The following is a 24,585-nucleotide window of genomic DNA, read 5'->3' on the forward strand; positions in this document are numbered from 1 at the left end:
ACAGCTTGGAGTCTGGTTTGAAGCACTACGCTTGGACATGGCTTGGAAGCCATGGTTTACATTCTGGTAGAGGTGTCCATTAAACTGATCAAATCTAAACAGTTTAAGATTATTTGCATTATACTTTTGCAATCTGGCATAAAATAGAATTTGGCCAGGAAGTTTAGGCAGGAACTACAAGAATTTGTGTTCAAGCACAACTCTACTTACCATTATCTGTGTTGCAATTGTACATTATTTGCATATTATTTTTCAGAAAACCAAAACATTTATTCTAGCATGTTGCAGATTTTTGCAGAAATGTTGGCAGAGATCTTTGTCGTAGCTGGTTTTGAAACATGTTTAGGTAACGGGCTGCCAACAGATTGCCCTTTCAAGATTTTTATTTCACTCCCAGCTATGTGCAGAAATCTTTGAAGAACTTGAAAGTAACCTGTCTTCCCTTAACAATTATTTTTATCTTGAATGGTTGTTCCCACATCAGATACAGGTTTATAGGTGAATTCCCACATCAGATACAGGTTTATAGGTGAACCCGAGAGCCTGAAGTCCTCATGTCTGATGCAGTGCATGCTCCTATCCACGTCTTACAGGAGTTCCCACATCAGATACAGGTTTATAGGTGAACCCGAGAGCCTGAAGTCCTCATGTCTGATGCAGTGCATGCTCCTATCCACGTCTTACAGGAGTGGCAGCTGCGCAGACCTCCGCTTTCCCACTCAGATGGATGTTGCATTTGCCCCTGTAAAGTCTGATCTGAGGTCCTCCTGGGCAGGGATCCCCAGCTAGCTGTAGCACCTCTTATACTATTTTCAATTAGTTTGATGCTAAAGCTGTGATCTCTGCTGCTAGGGCTTGATTATGAAAGAGAAGCTGGATATCAAGTCATCAGAAAATGCATTTCTCTTGCTTTGTTTTTTCTAGCTGGCATTTCTGATGGATTCTGGAGTTTTCCTTTGGGGCTGCCTTCTTTACATTAACAGCCAACATGGGGTGGGTGATAGAATCTTATGACCTCTGGTTGTGGTGTAGCTTAAGTGAAAGCCAAGCAGAGGCTTCACAGGGTTATTACTATTAGTCTTGTGCAAAGGTTGGTTTTCATTTGAAGTCTACCACACTTTTTAGTGATAACATGGTGGATTTTTTTAGTTTTTTTTTTTTCTTAACAAGTGGGTAAGGTTCCTTCATAACACACAAGAATTTGAAAGTCAGTCAGTCAGAGAGAGCCTGAGATGCTTACATGGCATGTTATGGAGGTCCTGAAACCTACCATCTGCCTGTGCTGTAGAGAATAGAAGACTTGGATCTCTTTGAATGAAAGTAGTGGCTCCAACTGTGTTGCAACTGCATCTAGGCTCCAAAGTAGGCTTTAAAAGAGCCATGAAATTCTTTTCCCAGTTTCGTGAAAGCACATTTAACCTTGAGCCTCCCAGCGATGTCCCATTTAACACAGCCACATGGGTCTTTTAGAATTAAAATTAGTGACATCATCCCTGCAAGACCTCAGTTTTGCAGAACACCTCATTGTGGACTGCCAAGGATGGAGCAGGCGGACACTGCGCTGTCCTTGAGTACCTGCTGCTAGGAAAAGCACAGGAGGACTGCCCTGTGTGGGAAGCGTATCACCAGTCTTGGTGTTCGCTCTTCAGATGATACAAGGGGAAGTTATGGCTCCTTTTTGTGGTAGTCATACATACAGGCATATGTCAGTACATTCAAAAGCGTGGAAGTGATTACTTGGTAAGGAAGAAATATGAGCTGAATTATTTCTTTGCCCCAGCAACATAAACATAGGTAAAGTCCCACTGCAGTCTTTTAATTTTATACCCTAATTCATATTCTGATATTCACATCCTATTTATGTCATGTTGCCTACTATGTGTGTGTTTTCTACATCCCTTCCTTTGTCTCTGCAGCCTTCATTATGTTCTCATGCCTGCCTTGATTACCTATACTTGTTCTTGTCCTCGTTTGTCTCAGTTGGATGGATAGAGTCCCAAACAAATACCGTCTTCACAGGTACTGATCTCTGGGGCTGTCAAGGCAAATCTCCCTTCTGCCCACTGGTTACATTTATCACTTGCAAGTTGCAGACAGAATTACATACATGTGACAGGGAGAGCTGGGACCCAATTGCTTTAGAGCTATATCAAAGACAAGACACTGTATAATACCACATAAAGTTTGACTCCTTTTCAAAAAATCCTTCTTTTCATTACTTCCCTCAGGGAATAATTGGGAGTGTATAATGTGGTTACTGCATTTTCTCGTTTGATATGTGCACATCCAAGACGGTATCCTCCCACAGAAGGATTTTTGCTTGGAGAAATGAAATGCCCAAGTATGTTTAATTAATAAATCATGCATTTTTACGTGTGTCTGCATTCATGAATCATATGACATGAGCTAGGCAAAATACAACTGCTTAAAAGCAAGTGGTATAATAAATATGACTTGGAAATAGCCACTTGAACCATTTCAAAGCCTCTTCTTAATGGCAGATTTCAAATGCTTAACAACTTCAAGTGGAAATGTAAATTTTCAAAGACTTTTTTCATTGTGAGGTAATTCATCTGCAGGAGACATCCTGACAGCTATGTTTAAAGTTAGTAGCCCTGGAGAACAGTGGAATCACCATTCCTGGAAGTTATTAAAAGATAGTAGATGTGGCACTTAGGGACATCATTTAGTGGTTGGACTCAATGATCTTAAAGGTCTTTTCCAACCTAACCCATGCTATAATGGCTACAGCCTCTACCAGGTACCTTGCAGGGGGTGTCTCTTCTGACATAAAAGATGCTCTACCCCATAGACAGGAGTGCTCACTCCATTTCATAATGAGGTGCTGAAGGAATGTTGGCTTTTTGAGTGTGTGAAGGCAAGCTCTCAGTCACTAGCTATGATTCATAACTACAAAAATATTGGTAAGCTCACCAGTACCTGGCTGAGCCGGTTCTCCTGGAGGTGTGAAGACTTGTGATATCCGCCCCCTATCCACAAGGCTTCAGATAAACCAAATAAGCCCAAGTTTTTGAGAGCGTCAAGTGCTCCAGGTCAGACACAGCACAGCGCTGCTGTGCAGAGGTGCTGGCTTCAGCCCAGGAGGCTGTACCTCTGCGTGCATGAAGCGCTAACCCAATCTAGTAAATCCTGCCTCTCCAAAGATGCAGTCAGCGCAATCTGAGAAATGGTACGGCCACGACAGCTTCGCCCTGCCATGGCCATACCATTTCTCAAGCAGTAATGTTTCTGGCTGCAGAACCGAACTTGTTTGGCACTAACATGAATGACTCTGCTCAGCAATGTAGAAATGCCTGAGAAGCCTTGACTTCCAGAAATGGAGAAGTACTGACCCACTGAAAATCAGGCTCCTTTAACGCCACCTCAGATGGCGTGCTCAAATATCAAAGCATCTCTAGTATTTATTACACTTTCGAAAGTAAAGCTGTAAATTCTTATTCACATAGAAGAATTGTATGTACCCTGCAACAAAGCTACCAGATTTTCCAGTAAAGACTTTGTGAGGTTGTATTCACTGATCTCATTAAATCTTGAGATCATTCAGTAGTAAGCACTGCTTACATTCAGGTATTTGTTGTATTCTTTCTGATCATTCTTTATCCTGCCTACCAGATAAGTCCTTGCCTTTGTTTAGATTAGGAATTTATATTTTTAAATGGTTGACATGTATTTATATTTTTAGCAATGCCATTTTCCCAGGTGCTACCCAAGTTTCTTCCGGAAGATCTAGCCAACATAATGAATCACCGACACAGTTCTCTTTTTCACAATAGGAAATGGCAGATGTTTGAAACAGTGTCTACTAAAAACAAATAATACTGATTTTCTTGTAATTTCTGTAGCAATGCTGTGTGCTGCCCAAGCATGTGCCTAAGTGTTAGATGGGGCCTGGGGAATAAAGCATAGGATGCTGTGATAGGCAGCTCAGCACGGTGTAGGGTTGCACCATGCACTGGTGATTCCCAACAGCCCAGTTCCTGAGCTGCTTCAGCCAAAAGGGAACCAGAAAAGACAGGGGTGAATCCCAGACCCTGCCCCTGGGAGCATATGTTAGAAAGACATCCCTCTCCCAAAACGGCTGCCCTGACTTCCCCGACACACAACCAGCCCCCTACTTCACCCTGTATTCATTTTCTAGCCTGCTGGTTTTTAAATTCCTTCTGGCAATGTAATACAGTTTTCAACCCATTATGTCAGGTTCATGTTTGTCACCTCTTAACCTCTGGATATGTGTTTTTCTTTTGATCCTTGTTTTCCAACATACCTAAGAGAAGGCTGTGCCTAAAAGAGTAAAGATTCATTCCTTCTGAGGCTACATATTCATTTTGTTCAATTAATATTGTGGAGAGAGAGCGCTGGTGGGTTTTGTATGTATACATTACTAGAAACCAAAATGACTGTGTGCTGGAGATAAAATTAGCTTTTGAAATTCCTTTTTGCCTCTAAAACAAAAATAGCAGAATCTGCCTTTAATTGACCACCTCAGTCATCACAGAGGCTTCCTGCGTGCAGAGGCTTTGCTTTTAGTATCTGTGTTGCCTTAGCTTTAAAGAGTAGTCTTTATTTGCAAGTTTGTTATAGAAGCGTTCAAATTAGAGGTGGGCTGAAACCGCAAAGTGTATGTCCGGATCTGGATGCAACTTTCTGAAAGTTTCAAGGTCCAGGTTTTTGATTGGCCTGACCAGAGATTACAAAGGTGTCTGTACAATTCAGGTTTGAAGCCACGTCTCCTGGGTGTAGAAACACAACACTTCTGTTAAGCTCTTTTCCTCAGTGTATATCTTAAAGCAAATTCCTTTAGTGCATTTTTAGTGGGCTGACAGAGAGGGAGAGCTTCCCATATGTATTTATTTTTTTTTAAGATGAGAAAAGAAATGCAAACATTACTTTCCAAGGCACATAATGCAAACACAAGATGTTCACAACCTATTTTATCATATTGAAGGCCTTCTCAGCAGTGTCTCAAGATAATTTAGACTTTTCTATCACAGGGCTGGGAGAAGGTTCTGCTCTTCTTCACCCAGACAGCAGGTCCCACCCTCGGTCCTTGGAGAAGAGTGCATGGAGGGCTTTCAAGGAGTCACAGTGTCATCATATGCTGAAACACCTTCACAATGGAGCCCGGATCACTGTGCAGATGCCTCCCAATATTGAGGGCCACTGGGTCTCTACTGGGTAAGGAAAACTAAAACAAGACACTTTTGATTGATACATGTGGAAGAGAACAGGGGAAGGAAGCAGAGAAGGAAGGATGAATATTCCCACTTTAAGCATCAGGGGAACTGTTTTCTTTAATATGGTGATGCTCTGAATTCCAGATGCTTTCTATATGTTTGTGCATAAAAGGAGGAGTGGCATTATGTACACTAGAATAGGATGCTATAAATCTGTCTTGATGAACCAATTTATAGTCTGGAATTTGAAAAGCATGCTGTGAAATATCTTTAAATCTCTCTTTGAATAGGAAGGAGCCCAAAAAGTTGCCAAAATGGATGCTTATTCAAACATAACATTGTGCTGTCTTCGACTACATGCATTCGATCCATTGAATGGGTCCTTGTTTTCAGAGCATATGTCTAGCACAGGTTTTATTAGCAAAAGAAAGTAAGAAGCTGTATTTCACTAGTTCTATTACTCCCTATACATGGTGTCTAGTAATTCAGAGAGCTGTTTTGCTTCCTGTATCTCAGCAGGCAATATTCACATGCTTACTTGAAGTGACTTGTAGTAGGAAAGACTGGAGCTTTTAACAGAAAACAGTGTATTTACACTAACTTGTGTGGATGTGAAAATGGGGACAAGTTTGAAGGCACAGAAGGACTTTCTCTGGGAAGTGGAATTTAACTGCCATTTAGAGCTTCAGGGGAAAAAAAGCGGGGGGGGGGGGGGTAAGAAACAACCCACCACAAAACCTGAATAATGCATGGTCCAAATTCAAGCCGAATAGAAGTTTTGCATTAACAGTCAGAAGACTGTATTAGCTGCCACCCCTGTTGAAAGTTTGAGTGGAAAAGCTGAGGACACGATGCTGCACGTCCTGTGCAGACCATAGCTGGAGGAACTTCACTGCGGGAGCTTCTACAGCAGCATAAAAGCCAGTTCTTTGTACTTGTTCTGTGGATGTTTGGCATTTCACTTTCTGATGTTGTCAGTCCTTTTGCTCAATCTACCACGCAAAAGAGAAGAATAGATGTTTAATAAGCTGCTACTTGTATGTAGAGAAGAATTGAGTCACATGGTGGTCCCAGACAAAAATAAAAGCAAACCGTGACTCAAGGTGTTTAAACCTACAAAGACAAAACCCCTAGCTATGATCACCGTAAAGCAGTATATTAATGACAGTGTTACAGCAGAGGAAATCATTGGTTAATTGGCAGCCCACAGATGCCTAGTTCTTATTTAATCCCATTCAGGCCAGAGGGACATCAGTCCCAAGTGTCTCTGTGGACCAAATGTGGATTTGCTCAGTCTTGTTACCTGTAGTGCACATGATGTGCCACCTTGCTAAAATGTTGTTTCCATCACTTTCTGTCTTCCCACAGCTGCGAAGTTAGAGCAGGCCCAGAGTTCATCACAAGATCTTACAGGTTCTACCACAATAATACATTTAAGGCCTACCAGTTTTATTACGGTGGCAATCGCTGCACAAACCCTATCTACACATTAGTGATACGTGGCAAAATACGTCTCCGCCAAGCATCCTGGATAATCCGAGGGGGTACAGAAGCTGATTATCAGCTACGCAACATACAGATCATATGCCACAACGAAGCAGTAGCCAAAAAATTAAGTGAGTTGGTGAACCATACGTGTCCTGGATTTATACCAGAAGATAGTCCCTGGGAGCAGGATGTGAGCTATGATTTGCTGAGAGAAGAGAATGGCTGTGAATGCACCAAAGCTCTGAATTTTGCCATGCACGAGCTCCAGCTGATCCGCGTGGAGAAGCAGTACCTGCACCACAATTTAGACCACCTTGTTGAGGAGCTATTTCTCGGGGACGTTCATACTGATGCTACTCAGAGGAGGTACTATCGGCCCTCTAGTTACCAACCTCCTCTTCAAAATGCCAAGGTACGTGTGTGTATATATGCCTTCTTTTTAAGATACTAGTGACAAAGCCCATGTTATCCAGCTCTTCTGAGTCAGTGCACTAGCATAGCCTAAAATGTAGATGTGCTGCTAATACAAGAAGTCAACTGCAGCCTTACAGGTGATGCAGCCAATTAACAAAAGATCACAGAACGTATTTTGTGGGGGACCACTTTGCTGTGGTTTATGTGACTGCATCAGATACGCAAAAAAAGTAGTCTGATGAACTAAGGTCCGTACAGGCCACTCTGAAGATGGAATCAAAGATTCATATGCAGAGGTAGGAGTGGTTGGCTGGGACCACGGCTGTAGGCTAGCAGCTGGGAAGAAAGCTTCATACAGGACTTAAGAAAGGAGAAGAGAAACAAGCATCAGTGGATGCTTGTATAGCTGTGGGAGTGCCAGGAAGTGAGGAAATCAAATTTTATCAGCATATGGAAGTTGTGTGATCCATAACCTGAAAAGAAAAAGAGGAAATTAGAGAGTGGACACATGAAAGGAGCAGCATGAAGGAAAAAAACCTGATGGGCTGTACAGATCATAGATCCAGATGCAGGCACACACATTAATAAAATGAAAAACAGGTGAATTTCAAATGGGGCTCTTATTCCATTTGATAATTCAGTTGTTAAAGGGGCCTCAAAGTGCCCTTAGCTTCATTGGGAACTGATCAACCCATAGTAAGCTAAATAAAAATCAAACGGGAAGAGCAGACACTGTTGGCCTCTAGCAGGAGGGCTGTCTATAGATTTTTCCTGGTGACATTTCAAAGGCAGACGGCGATTGGAACCACATTGCCGGGTGCCGCTGCCATTGGTGTGCTCCAGCTGGGCGCTGCCACAGCATCACTTCCAGCTAATGGGTTATCACGATTTTTAATCATCTCGTCACAAACGATTCAAAAATCAGCTACAGCTTATCAACAATAGCAGGAAACACAACAGGGGAGGGGAGAGTTTTGATGAGAAAGCCTTGGCTTTCCCTTCCATTCAAAACCGTCTGCCCTGGGTTGTGTCTGCCTCCTTTGAACATCAGATTTCAATAGTTCTGGACCTTCCATGATCTGCTTTTAATCATTTTAACAGCCTCGCCTAGGGGTAATTTTAATCCATGGTCACCTCTGTTTCTTTATGAAAGCTGCTGTCATTTCTGTCGTTCTTGTGCTCTCTTCAAATGACCAACGACAAATCTGCATTTTCTTTTTAAACATATTTTCCAAATGGAGAGTTTCAGTAGCAGCAGATGAACCACAGCATGTTCCTCATCAGAATTTTGCTCTTCTTCAATTAATTCAAGCAAGCACATTGACAACGTCTTTGCTTATTGGGGAGTGAGAGTTCTTTCCAAATCTCTTCCTTGCAGGTATCTCTAGGTACAAACTACCTGGCACTACCTATATGTTGTATCTGTAGAAAATATTGTAGATCTTTTTCTGACCACATGAAACAGAGAAAAAAATCTTGATTTAATTCACCCTAGCTGATTATTTTTTCTGGTCAAATCTGATTGTCTTATCTAGTTGTCTTATTATGAACTGATAGATAGCATCAGAAATGCTTACACTTCCACTCTGCAGTAATTTCATTGCAATCAGAATGATCAGGGGTACTATCAACCAGCTTTTTAAAAGTAAAGAGTTTTGTCCAAGTCTGCTGTAATTTTAGGACACACTGATAACAGTTTTCCTGCGTGTTCTCTTCTGCTATTGTAGCATCAGTGTTTCCTTTTAAAATATAATCACTCTAAAATATAATGCTCAAATTTAATGCATCGAGTCTTTTAAAAGAGGTCTGTTTCTTGAGCCAGGTTAGCTGAATAAACTGCAGAACACTGAACCTAACATTTACGTTCACAAAACTCATTATTTCAGGCATGATCTGATCCATTCTGACCTGAGTGGGTGATTTCTCTATGTCGAAGATAAGAGTAGCCTCAGCCTGCCTGCCTGAGTCACTCTGCACAGCATTATCCCTCAGTCCCACGTGTCCAGACGGGCAGTTCCTGCCCCAGGGGTACCCATGTGCTCCAATCGCAAAAAGCCTGCTGTGTGGACCCTTGAGAATCTTTCCCATCATATATTTACAAGAACTGCAGGAGAACAAGCCAACTAGTTATCCACTGGTGTTGATGAATACCAGATGAATACCAAAGAATACCAAATACAATTTTTGGTAGCCAGGTCTTGTCAAAGACTGAATCTTGAGTCTGAATTTATGACTCTGGAAGCCCATTCATATCAATACTATTGCCTGCAGAAAATGCTGTTAGTATAGAAAGCAAAGGATAATTTTGGGTACAGCAAAATATGTAGAGATTCCAGCACTCCATGATGAAACCCCTGCAGTTTAACAAATGGGGGCTCCAGGTCCTGACTTGCAGGCCACTGCTCAACTCTCAGTTTGGCCAGTTATGACTTCTGACAAGTTACATTACCTCTGTTCCTCCTCCAGCCATTGCCTGCATGATCTGCTTGGCTCCCACAATGTATATATATGTATATATAGAGCGTCTGGGTTTCTGGGACACCAGTCTCAGAGCCTTCAACAGGAAAAGATGTGTAGGTTTAACACAAGTTTTAAGTGTGCAACAGCATAACTTCTGTTTGTGGTTTTTGGTAGGTTCCTCTTGCTCAGATTTGATGTGAGATTTCTTTTTTATCAAGAGAAGGTAGGCCTGCTGACACTAGGCTTTCAGCACAATATAAAGAAACATACCCCTAAAAAATGAACCTTTGCCTCAGCTGCCATGAAAGACTCCTGGGTGTTGGTTTGTATCTGACCATGAAGTGATCTACACCAACAGGTTCTCAACCCAGCTGTCTGACCTCGTGTTTGCCAAATGTAGGAAGAATAGTAACAGAGATGGGTCTTTCTTTAAAGGTCCAGGCAAACGTACCGTTGAAAGGTTATAACCCTTCTTCTTTGAACTCTTTTCCTTTTCTAATTGTTGCTCCACTGGGACACAGCTGAAAATGAGTTTAAATGCTAAACTGAGTTTAAAACTACAAGTCACAGACTCCTCTGGAAACTGGACACCATGAATAAATAGAAACATTAAATCAACTTGTTTTTTTAAGGTTTCTACAGTCATACCAAGAGGTTAGGGAGGCCAGGAAATTGCTTCTGAAGTGAATCAGGTGTATTGTGTGGAATCTTTCATTTAAGGCTTTTTTCATTTCCTTTTTATTTATTTTTATTTTAAACTTATAAAGGCCTGCCTAAAATAAGTTAAGAAGATTCACATTTTGAGTTAAATTTATGGTTAAGCCTCTATATAGAAGAAAGTTCCACCCAGCTCAAGAGTTTACACAACCTGTAAGTTGGATGTGGTAGCCACATTCATTACTTATGTGGTTGAAATGAATGGTAATTAAAAGCAAATGATTGCTGGATACGTTAGGAATGCCAAAGCCACATGATGAGGACTTTAAACAAATAGAATTGGATCTTCTCCAAATTCCTGCAGTGATTTCACTACAGGATGGTAAATCAAAAGGGCTGTCCAAAAACCAGACAGCTTTATGCTGAGCTACAAATCTGAATAAATTCACAGATTACTGTATCTCAAGGGTTCATATAATATCAGGGAGCTTTTCAAAATATATAATATGTCATCTCTTAAGGCTTTACAAATACCTTTAGATAAGAGCATACCTTAAACAAATTCCTCCTGTAAAATACATGGAAGTTCCTAGCTGCAGCTGAATAGGCCAATGTCTAGATTTATCTTAACAGTCCTCTAGCCTTGCTCAAGACACCAGTTAGGACTTCCTGATGAACAGGGCTGAACATTTTAATGTCTCTTGACATTGAGAGTTTATCAAGGGATTCAAGCTATTGCCCATGCAGCTTTTTAGAATAGAATCATAGAGTAGTTAGGGTTGGAAAGGACCTTAAGATCATCTAGTTCCAAACCCCCTGCCATGAGCAGGGACACCACACACTAAACTATGTCACCCAAGGCTCTGTCCAGCCTGGCCTTGAACACCTCCAAGGATGAAGCATTCACAACTTCCTTGGGCAACCCATTCCAGTGCCTCACCACCCTCACTGTGAAGAACTTCTTCCTTAGATCTAACCTAAACTTCCCCTGTTTAAGTTTAAAGCCATTACCCCTTGTCCTACCACTAGAGTCCCTAATGAAGAGTCCCTCCCCAGCATCCTTGTAGGCCCCCTTCAGACACTGGAAGGCTGCTATGAGGTCTGCACGCAGCCTTCTCTTCTCCAGGCTGAACAGCCTCAACTTTCTCAAGCCTGTCTTCACATGGGAGGTGCTCCAGCCCTCTTGTCATCCTCGTGGTCCTTCTCTGGACTTGCTCCAACAGCTCCGTGTCCTTTTTATGTTGAGGACACCAGAACTGTACACAATACTCCAAGTGAGGCCCCACAAGAGCAGAGTAGAGGGGCAGGATCACCTCCTTTGACCTGCTGGTCACACTTCTTTTGATGCAGCCCAGGATACGGTTGGCTTTCTGGGCTGCAAGCGCACACTGAAGCCGGCTCATGTCAAGTTTCTCATTTCAGCCAGCATGACAGACCACACGGGTAAAAAGGGCAGGACAGGGGAACTGCTTGGCCATCATCATACATATATACAAAATATTCCCAATTAGGACAACATCAAGGAGTCTGGTTGATGGGTTGTAAAATCACATCTTATTTACACATACATCCTTGGACTTGTAGCGTGAAAGAAGGTTCAAATGCAGTATTCATCTGATATGCAGAAGGACAGAAGATGTTTTCAGAGATAACTGCTCTAAAACTACAGGAAATGTGTGCAACAGCAATACTGGAACACTTACTCCACATGTAATTGCCTCAGCAATAGTGCTTTGTAAACAAAGAACTCCTTGTGCTATTTTATCATCTGACAGAGTAACGGGAAAGATCAGAGCAGAGCTGTGATGACCGGTCATTCTAGTGAGATCATTATTTAGGAAAAAAGTTGGAATGCTCTGGAACATCACAAGCAACCTAGGATAACCTTCCTTCTGCCTTTGCCACGCTTAAGCATTTGTTGGTCACACACTTTCAGTAGGACATTTTCCCTTGAAAACACAATTCTAATGGATCGATTCTCTATTACAAGTTTATTTGCCACTGGGAGCTGACTTCCAGCAGCACCTCGCATTTGCAGCTAATGCAGATTCAACATATGGAGCCTGGTGTTTGGGCTTTTCTCTATCGGGCAGTGAAAGAACAAAGTGCTCAACATTTTTCGTGCATTTCAAAATTTGAGTCTTCATTTCATTGAAACTCAGTGACTTCATCTATAGGGGAATGCTATGTCCTTGAGGAGCTCCCAGGGGAATGTGAGCATAAGTTAATAAAAGGATATTAAACATGTGAAGTGCCTCAGAGAAATGTGCAAAACATTATCTCAAACAAAAAGTGTAATCTTGGAGGACAAAACTCCTTTGTTTGTCAGAGTAGTATAACTAGACTTTTAGATTAACCAACACTTGAAGGGATTCTTTTGTTCATTATTACTTGCAAAAGGCTTTTGGTTAGGGCAAGCGAAGAAAGAATATTCAGAAGAATGTTCAAATAGGTTAATTCCAGGTTTATGAGCAATAACAGCACGTGTGATGGCCTGCAGAGACAAGAGAAGCAAACAACTTCTAGTTGAGGCTAGTCCTTGTGGTACTCAGCAGCGCTGTTGGCTGTGGCCTTCCAGAAGAGTGCTCCTCTGAGGGTGCCACCCTGCATCTACTGCCTATTCCAGCATTAGTGCTAGGCAAGACCTAGAGCAAAAGGTTGCTTTTTACTCTCTCTCTGAACCTTTGAAAGCTGTGTTGCTTTTAAAACCCTGTTCACCTGTGTTGATTTAACTACCGCTGCTTGTTCTGCAACTGCAGTGAAAGCCTGCCCCAACACAAATACAGTACCAGGGACTGAAATTAATTGTCTAGCCTAGCAAAATAAAACACGGGCCTTCAGATCAACTCAACCTACTATTTAGCCTACTAACAGCTTCCTTATTGCTGGCATCTAACCACAATTGCTTCATCTTTTGTAAGAGCAGAGGGAGGACTCACTGGCAATATTGCTACGTGGTTCAGAGGTTGATTTTAAAGACATAATGAACACATACAGCAGCTTTAGTTTGGAATACTCTGTTCCTGAAAATGGACATTCAGACTCTCCCTTAGGGTTTTCCAGGAACTTTTTCATTTGATACTTCCCAAAATATTCATGTCACCATAAATTACTATCAGTTTAGTTGGATAGATGATATGCAAGCACATTCATCTGAGAAAAAGGCCATTTCTCTCTTTGTTCTTGTCTTTTGCCCGGGATAAAGTAGTTTACATCAGAAAAGAACAACCAAAAGACTTTGGCATTTCATGTTGGTTGTGTTTATTTCTGTTTTATGCAGGCTTGTGCAATAGAACTGACATCGTAGATCAGACAGTTGTGTAATGGTAGTGCCTTCAGATTCCTTCACTATCTTCCCCTTCATGACAGCAGTTAATAAAAACCATTCCTCAATATCTTAAAATATATGATACGCACTAGCAGATAAATCTGAGCATATCTCCACCCTCCTTCCTGCTTGCAGCACCTCTGTTCCCCACCAAAAGAAATCCCAAACTGACAGCCCTGCAAAGGAGTTACCGCTCTCTCCAGCAGTTCACTTGCTTCAAGACTTTTAATTAAAGTTTTAAATCTTTGTTAGTCTTCATTCCATTTGGCAGGCTGAATTATAACTGTGTCAAGCCGTGCTCGTCAACTCCCCAGAGCCAGCCTAATGCACATTAGCCAGCTCAGCTTCATATGAGGTCATGGAAAGCCTGCAAATTATCACTTTTGTGGTGGAGGGAGATTTTAGCCATTTGTTAAACTGTTGTCTTGGTCTGCAGTTATGCAGAGCAGTGGAGGAGCGGACCTTGATACTGAGCTGTAAAAGTGTCCTTTCTGTGGACTCGGCTCCTTGGCACTGTGAGGCAAAGCTATCCAACTTGTTTTGATGAGTTGGAAGCATTTCCTTGAATTGAATTGGTTCTCCCAAGGGTTTCCCTCTGTACTCATCCTGGGAGCACTCAATTTCTAGCACTAAAGCCTGGCACCTGTTTTTCTTGAGTGGTGAGGTTTTAAGCATCCTGAACAACCAGAGCATAGGCTGCCTTGTGTGGGCTCCAAAGCTTGGTTAGGAGCATCTTCCCCAGTGACGGGAGGGTGCAGAAGGGCATTGGGGTGTGTGCTGGGGCTTTTGCTAGCCCTTGCTTCTCATGATACCATATAGATGCAACCTGTCCTCTTTTTCCAACCATGAATGAGACCTGCTTCTTGCCATGCACTGGCAACCAGTGCAAATCAGGGTTGGCCAAATGCAAGAACCTGGATATTTCAATCAAGCTTCCATGCTACAGCCACCAGCACAGATATGGGGGCTCAGCCAGCACAAGTAGTGTTGTAGAAATATTATTAATGTCAACACATGACTTGACAAAGGCAGGATATTGCTACAGAAATTTGAAGTAAGTGACTTCAGTATGGTCTTATTGTAAGTGCATTGCAGGGGAGGGATGGCAGCAGCCCTGGAGGAGAGACCAGGGAGAGAAGGGTGTATTTAGAGTAGCCATGTCATAGAATATCTGGGTTTGAGTAAAAAGTGAAAGCTGAAAAGCCTGAGCCCCAGGGGAGGTATTACAGAAAGAAGCCACTGATCTGCCCAGGGTTTCAGGTTGGGTTTGACGCTGGCATTGCTGAGAGGGAAGAAGAGAGCAAGGAGGAGTCCAAAGGCAGCGCAGCTGGTTGTGAAGAGTGCGTGCTTTTTCATCTTGCTGAGGCAGACCTGTTACCTGAATCTTTTAGCCAGGTTATGGTATGGGAAGGATGCATCCACCCTGCAGTGGCTCCAGGTAAAAAAAGAAGGAGAGACGATTTCCCAAATTAATTTGGGAAACTGCTGTGTAATTCCATGCATGTTTAAAGACCTTGCAGGTGTAAAACAAACTGCTACTGAGAAAGCTAATTGGGTTCACTGCTTCTCGGAATTGTCCACTGCTTCTCCTTAGCCTGAGTCAGCTCTGAACAGCAGCAGTCCCACATCTGCTGCCTCAACACCAGGCCTCCTATTACAGCAGTTGCTCTATCTTTTGATTGTTTAGGACCTTACTGCACATCTCTGCCTTCTATGCTTTGTCTTCTTAATGTGTCTGGTCTGGTAAGATACCAACTATTTGCAACTATAAAAGATGACAGAGGGAGCCTGTCAGAAAATGGTCAAAATTCTCCATTAAAATGTCCTTTTTAAAATAAGAATCTAATGAAAAATATCACATTAATTTTTCACTTTGTTCTGTTGTAATCATCTGTGTCATCTGTTGTAATTCTACAGGAGAAAGGTTGAGTTACAATTTGAGCTGTTTCAGACAAATAGTGCTTTAAATTTTCAGATTGAAATACAGACACATTTTCAAGATATAAAGAATAAATAGATTGATAGAGGGAAGAAGAAATATGTTTTGAACAAAGTGAAAAATAACTGTATTACTCCTTACTATTAGTGCTTTTTGTTTTGTCCCTAAATACAGCTTGCAGTACATCCTGCAGGTCTTCTCCTCAATACTAAGCATTTATTTCAGCTTCTGCTTGAACCACAAGGAAAATGTAGATTTTCTGTACATTTTGAAAAGGGTTTGGTCCATAGATGTCTTACTGTTATATAGACACATATATAGATGTCAACGGCATTGAAATATAAAGGTGTTCAAAGAAAACTAGAACACCTTCCAAAAAGATCTTTCTAGGTGTTACTCAAAGCTTATTTCACCATTGCTCAGAAAGCAATTGTGTGATTGTTTCTTTGGCCTGGGCCATAAAAAAAGCACTATGAAATGATTAGAAGCAAATTAGCCCTAGGCAGCCAAAGAACCCCGTGGAATTTAAGAGAAAATTAAACGATGCTGAGAGGGTTTATGTTTCTGACTATCCACAGCAATTGGGAAAAGGATCAAGGAACCTCATCCTTGTTTGCCTTTTTTTTATTAGAAACCTCCCTGCTTGACTTCCAGAGCTCTCTGGCCTTGTTACCACTTCAGCTGAGACAGCAGGAGGGAGGGATAAGGAAAACTGTTGGTGGAAATTTTCAGATCACAAACTGTTTTCTCCCTAACACAGGAACTGTGTTTCCAGCCAAACATTCAGGCTTGTTTCAGGCCACATGGCCTCATAGATTAATTGATAATTTGCTTTAAAGAAACACCCGGGAGAGCGAGGAGTTGGGGCACCACGGGTTTGGCACTGCAGAGCTGCAAGGAGGCATCCTGTATGGGAAGAGATCTTCCAGTCATTAGGCAGCAGCAATTTCAGGGACTGGTCCTTCTAGTCAGACCCCACGATTAAAAGTATTGCATTATACACCTAAGATAATCAGAACATAAAACAGATGTTCATCCTGTCCACTGCTCATTTTATTGCTTTTTAGTTTATGTCATGGCCAAATGAGCTTTTTATTAGAGAGTACTTAATCGTGTTTGTACACGAATGTCCTCTGCCTGTGTTCCCTATTTTCTTTGAACTCTGTTTTTAGAAAACAATCTTTCCGTGAGACACATGGAAAGGGAGTGATTTGCAAAGCCTCAGCTAGTGTAATTAAGAGCCAAGAGCAGCTGACCTGAAAAAGCAACAGTGAAAAATACACTCAATTGTCGAACGTAAATTACTCTATAATTAAGTCAAATTGCCTCATAACAAAGCTAGATCTTTCCATCATCCATTACTTGGACAGAATTGTACTAAGGGAGTTCACACGTGGCATATTCTTCCACTAAGTTCATAACTCTGTGAAAGATAGTATCACAGGAAAAAACCCCAAACATTTATGTGGGCTTAGATACTAGCGCTTGTCTTGGGGAGCAATGCGTTCAGGCTGTATGAGGTACCTGAGCCTGCCTGATGTCTCACTGTTGTGAAAGGGATGCTTCTGCTCCCATCCTCACCACGCCAACCTCTCCCTGTCCCACTCCCTCTTCATTGCAAAATGTGCCCATTCACCTCAGCCCCTCCATCCAGGCACTCCATCAGTAGCTAGAAGGTTGGCAGCAGCGCAACTGGACAGAGCTTCAGAGCTGGTGCAGAGCCTTTGGAATTCGAAGGGCTGTACAGAGTTACAGCAGTTCAGCACTGGAGAGATCAAAGAAGCCAAGTGAGCTACAGACAACTCACAGAAATCAAAGTGAAGTTTAGCACTCAGTTAACCCGGGCCTTCCTTCAGTTGGCCCAAGGAGTCACCTCTACTCACAGTGTAATGACAGACATTGTAGCCACACTGCATGACTTTTGTAAGTTTTGGGAACTCTTCCTCTTGCCTTATGACGTGAACCCACTCCTGATAAGGAGAAATGGGCTGCTTGTAGGTATGAATTTTTTTCCACCATGGAGCTCTATGGACGTTTTGCCTACTCTGCTGCTGGCCACAGCCAAGGGACCAAGCAGCTGCAGGTGTTGCCAGTGTACACCTTCTACACTCCCAGTATGATGGAGAAGATGTCAAACTATGATAATACTTCCAGCCCAGCATCAGAGCCTTGACTCATCATAATCATTTTTATTAATGTTGTAGAGGAGAGGTGAAACCTAAGATCACTGCTAGAAGAACAGCAAAGAGAACATTTATGCTTGATAGTCCTTCCTGGTCAAGAAAGTAAAAAAAAAAACCTAATAATGTTGCTACAAATAGGATTGATTACACATCTCCTTCTTACCCATTCACTGGACCTGAGAAACAACAGAGGAATCCCACAAACAGCCAAGGGTGACCAAGAAGACAACAGGCTAGGTTTCCACTTGGTCTTCTTCAGGTTTTGAACAAGGGCAACAGAAACCACTGGTTCCCACGTTAAATTGCTTTTGGCTCACAAACTGATTGTGGAGGACAGGCTCCTGAGAGGGAAATGGGAATATAAACCAAACCAAATATTGCTCTGCCAGGGTCTCCTCTGGGAGCTGATAAGAGCTCTCAACTTCAGCAGAGAAGGGACTGTATCAGAAGTTGTCTTTTTCTATTGACCAATTCAGCTCTTATAAGCTATGTTTAGTTTTACGACACTGTCTTTTCCTCACCTTCTTGCTTCCCTTTATGTGAGTGGGGCAATCACAGCAATAAAGTTTCTGTCATTTGGGCAGTTTATTAGCCCTTAAAGTGTTAAGAAGCAGTGACACCAGCCTGCCCTGTGGCAGAAAAGCCACTCTGGAGAAATGAGTGCTTGGTAGACACCAGCATCTTCCCCAGAGCAATCCCTTGGCCTGAATCACTGCAGGTGCCTGTGCAAGGCAGCTGGGGCATCTTTTAGATACTGATTCCCAAGAAGAAAAAGCGTTATTTCTATAACAGTTCAAAAATGTGTGTTTCCTTGGTGCTTTGGTTGGCAGTGAACAGAACCGTACACCTCATCCAACAGTTCCCTTGTGCACCAGCAGCGCTCAGCTTCTGGCATCCTCCTTGGAGCTCATTGGAAATGGGGCAGCTCTGCTGCTGCCCGAGGTGTGCCAAGGTAGTCTCCACCTTTCCCCAGCACCAACTCATTTCCTAGTAATTTATAAGTCATCTGCCCCCCAGCAATCCTGAGCCACAAACCACTCAGTAAACGAGACCACTTCCCAGAGAAGAAGACTGACATCTGTTGAAGACAGCGAGAGATTCAACAGACCAGTTTTGTAACTCCCAAACAACCTCACAGAGGAAAACTGCTGAGATTTTATTGTAGGCAAGAGGAAGGTGGACACTGGACTTCTGTTAGATTGTATTGGAAGGTTTGTTCTAGGAATAGAGCTACATACTATTAGAATATTAGTATTAGTAACTGTTAAGTAGTTTGTTATGGATTGTAATTTTTTAAAATTTTATTTTAAATCCAGGCCCCTGAAATTTCTGTCTGCTTTCTGACAGTTCAATGTCTTTATTTAGCCTCCTACCAGCCCTGTCCTAACCAGAAGAGCTGTAATTGTCTGTGTTTCTATGAAATGAGGTTAAGTCACACAGGAAGGCCACACAAGAAACATACATCATCATACGAAACATAACTGGATCTTGGTTCTGCTCTTGACCATCAGAAAATCCAACCTGAAACTTGTAATCTCAGAAAATCCAACCTGAAACTTGTAATCTCAGAAAATGGCTCAGTTTCACAGTCCTTATGCAGTGTCTGTGCTTTCAATGTTCAGGAGAGCCAGGAGTTTTGCACCAGCCTCTGCTGTCTATTACTATGGCACAAATCTGTGCTAACTTCACCAGCTGCAGTTAAATTACTCGATTAAGTATTCTTTGTATTTTCACTGAGATATTAATGGCTCTTGCACCTGCTTGCAGAATTTACCTGAAAAAAAAAGGTATCTTAAAATTGGTTAATAAGCTCCATAGTGAGAAGGAACTGCATCCACTTCAATAGCATGCTGACACGTGGTTCACAAAAGACCAAGTGTTTTGAGGTGGGAAGATCCTCTGGAGGTTACCAAGTCCAACCTCCTTCCTCCTCAGAGCAGGGTTGTTGGCCAGCACTGGTTCACATCAACCTGAGCTACATCATTTATAATTATTTTGCACATAGACCATTATTCTAAATCCCAGGAATGCAGAACAGCACTTTTCATGGATCTCACTGACTTTTGGTGTCTATCTGGTCTGGGATGGGGCAAATATGAACCCTGTTTAATATATGTAGAAGGGATATACCATGGGAGTTTTATGTTGATTCTCTGAAGACGGCTACAGTCACATTAGTGGAGAAACTCAGGGCACTAGCAAAGGTTGTGTAAATGTCACCCCTGGAGTGTGTTGTGAGCTGAAGGCAGTGAGTGGAGAAATGCTGACTCCATAGCAGCTCACATGGGCTTTAAAGTATGAGCAATGAATATGAGCACTTACATTACAGAGGAGCTTGGAGAAATCTCAGAAAAGAGGACTGGAAATGGGTGCAAATTGGAAGTATTTGTATAAATCTCCCACCCCAATGGCTTCATAGAGAGCTTCTGCTCTTAATGCAGTGCACTCTGAATTGCACCTCAGGAAAACACCCCGCACTTTGAACAAGGTGGATGTGAGGAAAAATGTCCTTAGGACACTGTTGTCTTTCTACAAAAGGAACTAAAAGGAAAACAGATGCAAAATAAGAGCTCAGCAAATGCATTTGTTTCTAACACAAGTGTTGCCAAGTAAATTAACATCTGACAGCTTCTCATACTATTTGAAGGATAAAGTCAGCCTTTTCTAGAGCCTATAAAAAGCTGGTGTAAAATGTTCAGATAAATGCAGATGAGGGAATTAATTTCCTAACTGCTCTTCTGTTATGCAGCCTTAGACATAAAAAACCAAACGGTGTCATGTTTCAAGTGCTTTGAAACTCCTGTTAGTCTCACCCTTAGAATCATAGAATCATAGAACAGTCAGGGGGTTGGAACTAGATGATCCTGTGCAGTCGGTGTCACTTCAGCACAAAACAGGTGGCCTGATTCATTGCCCTGTATCGTGGATAGTGCCTAACGAGGGCTTCTCTCTGCTTCGTTTCAGAATCATGACCGCACGTGCATCGCGTGCAGAATCATCTACCGTTCGGATGAGCACCATCCTCCCATCTTACCCCCCAAGGCGGATCTGACCATAGGGTTACACGGAGAGTGGGTGAGCCAGCGCTGCGAGGTGCGACCAGAGGTCCTCTTCCTCACTCGGCACTTCATTTTCCACGACAACAACAACACCTGGGAAGGTCACTACTACCACTACTCCGACCCCATCTGCAAGCACCCCACCTTCACCATCTATGCCAAAGGACGCTACAGCCGGGGAGTGCACTCATCCAAAGTCATGGGTGGCACAGAGTTTGTGTTCAAAGGTAGAGTGTCTTGTTAAATGGGGGCAGAGCTGGTCAAATAGTTCTGGACCAGAGCAGAGTTCACTCGTAACAGTTTGGCTGCTGATTATTTCATTCTGTTGTTTTCAGGGGTTAGTCATTTCTTGGGAAGCTCACAAGCGGTGTGTGAATGCCAGCCAAACTATACAGCTGCACGGCAGCTCACACCACTGAAGCAATTCTCATTTGAGGCAGAGATCTTTAAGTACAGCACAAGAAAATAAGATTTCGCATCACTAAGTCTTGGAGCCCAGTGGCCAGATTTCAAGCATCTAAGCAGGCATCTAAGATTAGATCTGTGTCCTAGGGCTCCCTTCAGTAGAGAGAAGAAAGCACCTTCAGAAGACATTTCAGGTCTGAGGTGGTATAAATAATTTTCTGTCAAAGACATGTAACAGCATGTGTCTTCATCAGCTTCCAAGGAGCCCTAGAACAAGTAAGGATGTCCCTAAAGACCGCTGATTGATCCCACCACAGTGAAGATGAGATGTATCTAACTGCAACCCTCAAGTACTTTGGGAAGCAGCACACAGCAGTGACGCTCTCCGGGTCCCTGTAGCTGAGAAGCCTTCCTGTGTAAACAGCCCCATAGCACCCTGCTTAGAAAGAGCTCAGTGGCTTTAACCACTCACACAAACAAACATTTCCAAAACACGATGTTCTGCCATGGCACCAGCCCCAGCAGAGCTTCTGAAAGCCCCAAGCACTCTGTGGTCTCTTTCCATCTTCTCTCAGTTACCATGCGAGAAGCATAAAGCTTCTTGCATGGCTCCAATTTAGGAAAGCATCTAACTATAAAAACCAATTTACTAATCTGGGATTTTCATAGGAGGCAGGAGATGCCCTTGCCTGTCAGAACATCTGCTCTTTAGAGCTGCATGCAGCATGTCCCAACTGACCTCCTGGAGAGAAGTCCAGTTTTTTCTTGACTTCCTGGTTGATGCTATGCCAACTTACATTATGGATCAAGGTTACTAACTTGGTTTTGCTAGAACTTTTAGATTCAGTTTCTATAAATCACCTTTTACACCAGTCAGGGCAAATAATGTGAACTGTAGAGTCATTGGGTCAAATCTGTTTATAAAACTTCAGAATAAAACTCCCAACAAGTCTTACTATAAAATGACAGCAAGAGAACTGGGATTTTAGTGTGCTGGGAGGCATGATGGCTTATTATTTCCTTCCCCCTGTCTGAAAGGGGATCCATTCGAATCCCCTTTTCTTGATGCAGTGTCAAATGCACACCAGGAAAAAACTCTATCCAGCTTCTATAGGCTCCTTCAGTTTGATTTTTCCCAGCCTTTAAAAATGGGCTGAAAAATAAAACTTTGTGTCTTAAGCTCTTTTGAAATACAGGCAGGTTAGAATTGCAGAAGCTGCAGCACTTCTACGTTTGGTACTGCAAGCTGCAGCCATTGTTGAGATACGAGAAAAAGCATCTCTCCTTAGTTCAGCTATATTTTATAGTTCATGCAAAAAAGGACAAGTAATTTAGGAAGATAGTGCAGCTGTGGTACTTTCCAAATCTTCCAACTGGAACCAATTATTTCATTAGCTTTATGGGGTAACAGATATTAAAAAATTATGAAAAATACATGATAAACAGTCCTATTTACGGGTTAACAGAGATGGTATTAAAACATGATTAAAGTTTTATTGTTTCTTCCTTTACCTATCTCCTAATACAACAAACCAGGCTTTTATCTGTACAGGATTGTCTGGAATTTATGAAAAGCTCTGCTTAATCTCTGACTGAGATATGCAGCCATCAGGTTTTCTTCAACTGCATTGGGGTGTGTGTGTGCTCTGTGCGAGAAGCAATTGCATCAAAGACATACAATGCAAATAGATCTGCTGGCAACACCCACAGTATGAAAATTTGATTTCAAATGAACAGGGAGAGACAATTCTGATTTCGCAGGTACACTCCAACCCGCCTGTTGTCTTCGCTTTTGTTTTCATCCCTCTGCTAATAGCTCCTCTCTTCCTCTCTCGCAGTCAATCACATGAAGGTCACTCCCATGGATATATCCACAGCCTCGCTGCTCAATGTCTTCAATGGGAATGAATGCGGAGCACAGGGGTCCTGGCAAGTTGGGGTTCAGCTGGATGTCACCCACACCAACGGCTGCATTGCACTCGGCATCCGCCTACCTCACACCGAGTATGAGATCTTCAAAATGGAGCAGGATGCCCGGGGCAGGTACTTGCTGTACAATGGCCAAAGACCAAGCGACGGGTCCAGCCCGGACCGACCAGAGAAAAGAGCCACTTCCTACCAGATGCCTTTAATTCAGTGTGCTTCTTCTGTACCCAGATCTGAAGAGTCACCAGAGGAGAATAAAATAAGGCTGTATAGCAGCAGGGCACCACAAAAATATCCCGGCACCTCAGCTCTTGCTTTGGTGTTTATTTGTACTGTGTCATATTGGGACATTCTCAGCTAGAAGTGGAAAAAAACCCTTATTTTTCATGACTACAAAGCCAGGATTCCACCAGACTGAGGGTTGTTTTTCTTCTGAAAGAAAGGAACATTTATTTTCTTGATGCACTTGAATGCCTGAGAACTGTTGTTCTTTTCCTTACTTCCCCCCTCCTCCTCGAATCCCGAACGGCACTCGTTTGATGTTTGTGCTTTGAACTTCATCCAGTCTGATCCCTGGCCTGACATGACTGCACAAAAGTAATTGCACTTTAGGACTGCAGAATTCTGGGGGGAGGGAGGGGGTCTCCTTTTATTATTTTTTTTAACTGCTGGGGTGAATGTTATGATCCTGCTTCAGCCGTCTCTGCCATCTTACCATTGAGGTACTCTTCTCCCCAACACCCCGTTTCTCATCAGAATATAGCTCTGGGGAAGGGCTCGGTATTGTGCCAGTGCTGTGATAGCAGCTTCCCCCTCTGACTTCACAGCTCTGATGTAGATATGTATATAAGGAGGAAACCCACAAAGATTTATCTTGTCATTATCTCACAGCTCATAACACACAAAGAAACAGCAAAGCAACAGCCCTCTGTTCAGATAGTGCTAAATGGTTGATACCTCTAATGAAAAAAATAGTCTAAGTAATTTAAGCTATTTTTACAATCATTAAGTTGTAAAAATAACCAGTGGTTTAGATATTTTCTTGTTCTATTTCCTTAGCTATGTAATTGCTTCAAGACCTCCCTTTGTTTCTAGTGAGTCGTTACAACCAGGCTGCCTTAAAGACAGACAGAAGCATTTCTGTCGGATACACACAGTGCAGGTAAGCTGCGATACAAGGCTGCAGGGACAACTTACGTTTTCATATTGCTGAGGCCTTACAAGCTCTGCCCACAGTGTTTGTGCCTTGGAGTTGTTGTCAGCCGGGTGGGCAAAGTAAAGAAATTAGTGGAGTCATAACATGCAACCCTATTCAGACTGGCCCAGTCTTACCAGAGGGAGGAGCGAGATTGCACAAATGCAGCCACATCCTCCCTTTACTCCTTGTGGGACAGACTGAACAGACTAGGGATAATGTGGGCCCTCTCTGGAAGCTATCAGGAGAACTGGCTACCCTGGATTTGGAGAAGGCTGAGAGGAAAGGATCAGGTTCAAGATCATCCTAGGAACCTGAATGTGCACAAGTCCATGG

General features: G+C 42.6%; 1 protein-coding gene across 1 annotated transcript in view; it reads left to right on the forward strand.

Annotated features, from left to right (window-relative positions):
- The window catches only part of APCDD1 (adenomatosis polyposis coli down-regulated 1), a 28,268-nt gene extending 4,225 nt beyond the window's left edge, over positions 1-24,043 (forward strand). The window contains exons 3-6 of the mRNA XM_010013124.1: positions 5,013-5,196; positions 6,564-7,095; positions 20,629-20,950; positions 22,967-24,043. Of these exons, the coding sequence (XP_010011426.1) occupies positions 5,013-5,196; positions 6,564-7,095; positions 20,629-20,950; positions 22,967-23,415 (1,487 nt within the window). The 3' untranslated portion in view covers positions 23,416-24,043. The remainder of the gene's footprint in view (positions 1-5,012; positions 5,197-6,563; positions 7,096-20,628; positions 20,951-22,966) is intronic.
- Positions 24,044-24,585: the final 542 nt, after the last annotated feature.

The sequence above is a fragment of the Nestor notabilis genome, unplaced genomic scaffold, assembly GCF_000696875.1.
Source record: "Nestor notabilis isolate BGI_N333 unplaced genomic scaffold, ASM69687v1 scaffold27214, whole genome shotgun sequence".
NCBI lineage: Eukaryota > Metazoa > Chordata > Aves > Psittaciformes > Psittacidae > Nestor > Nestor notabilis.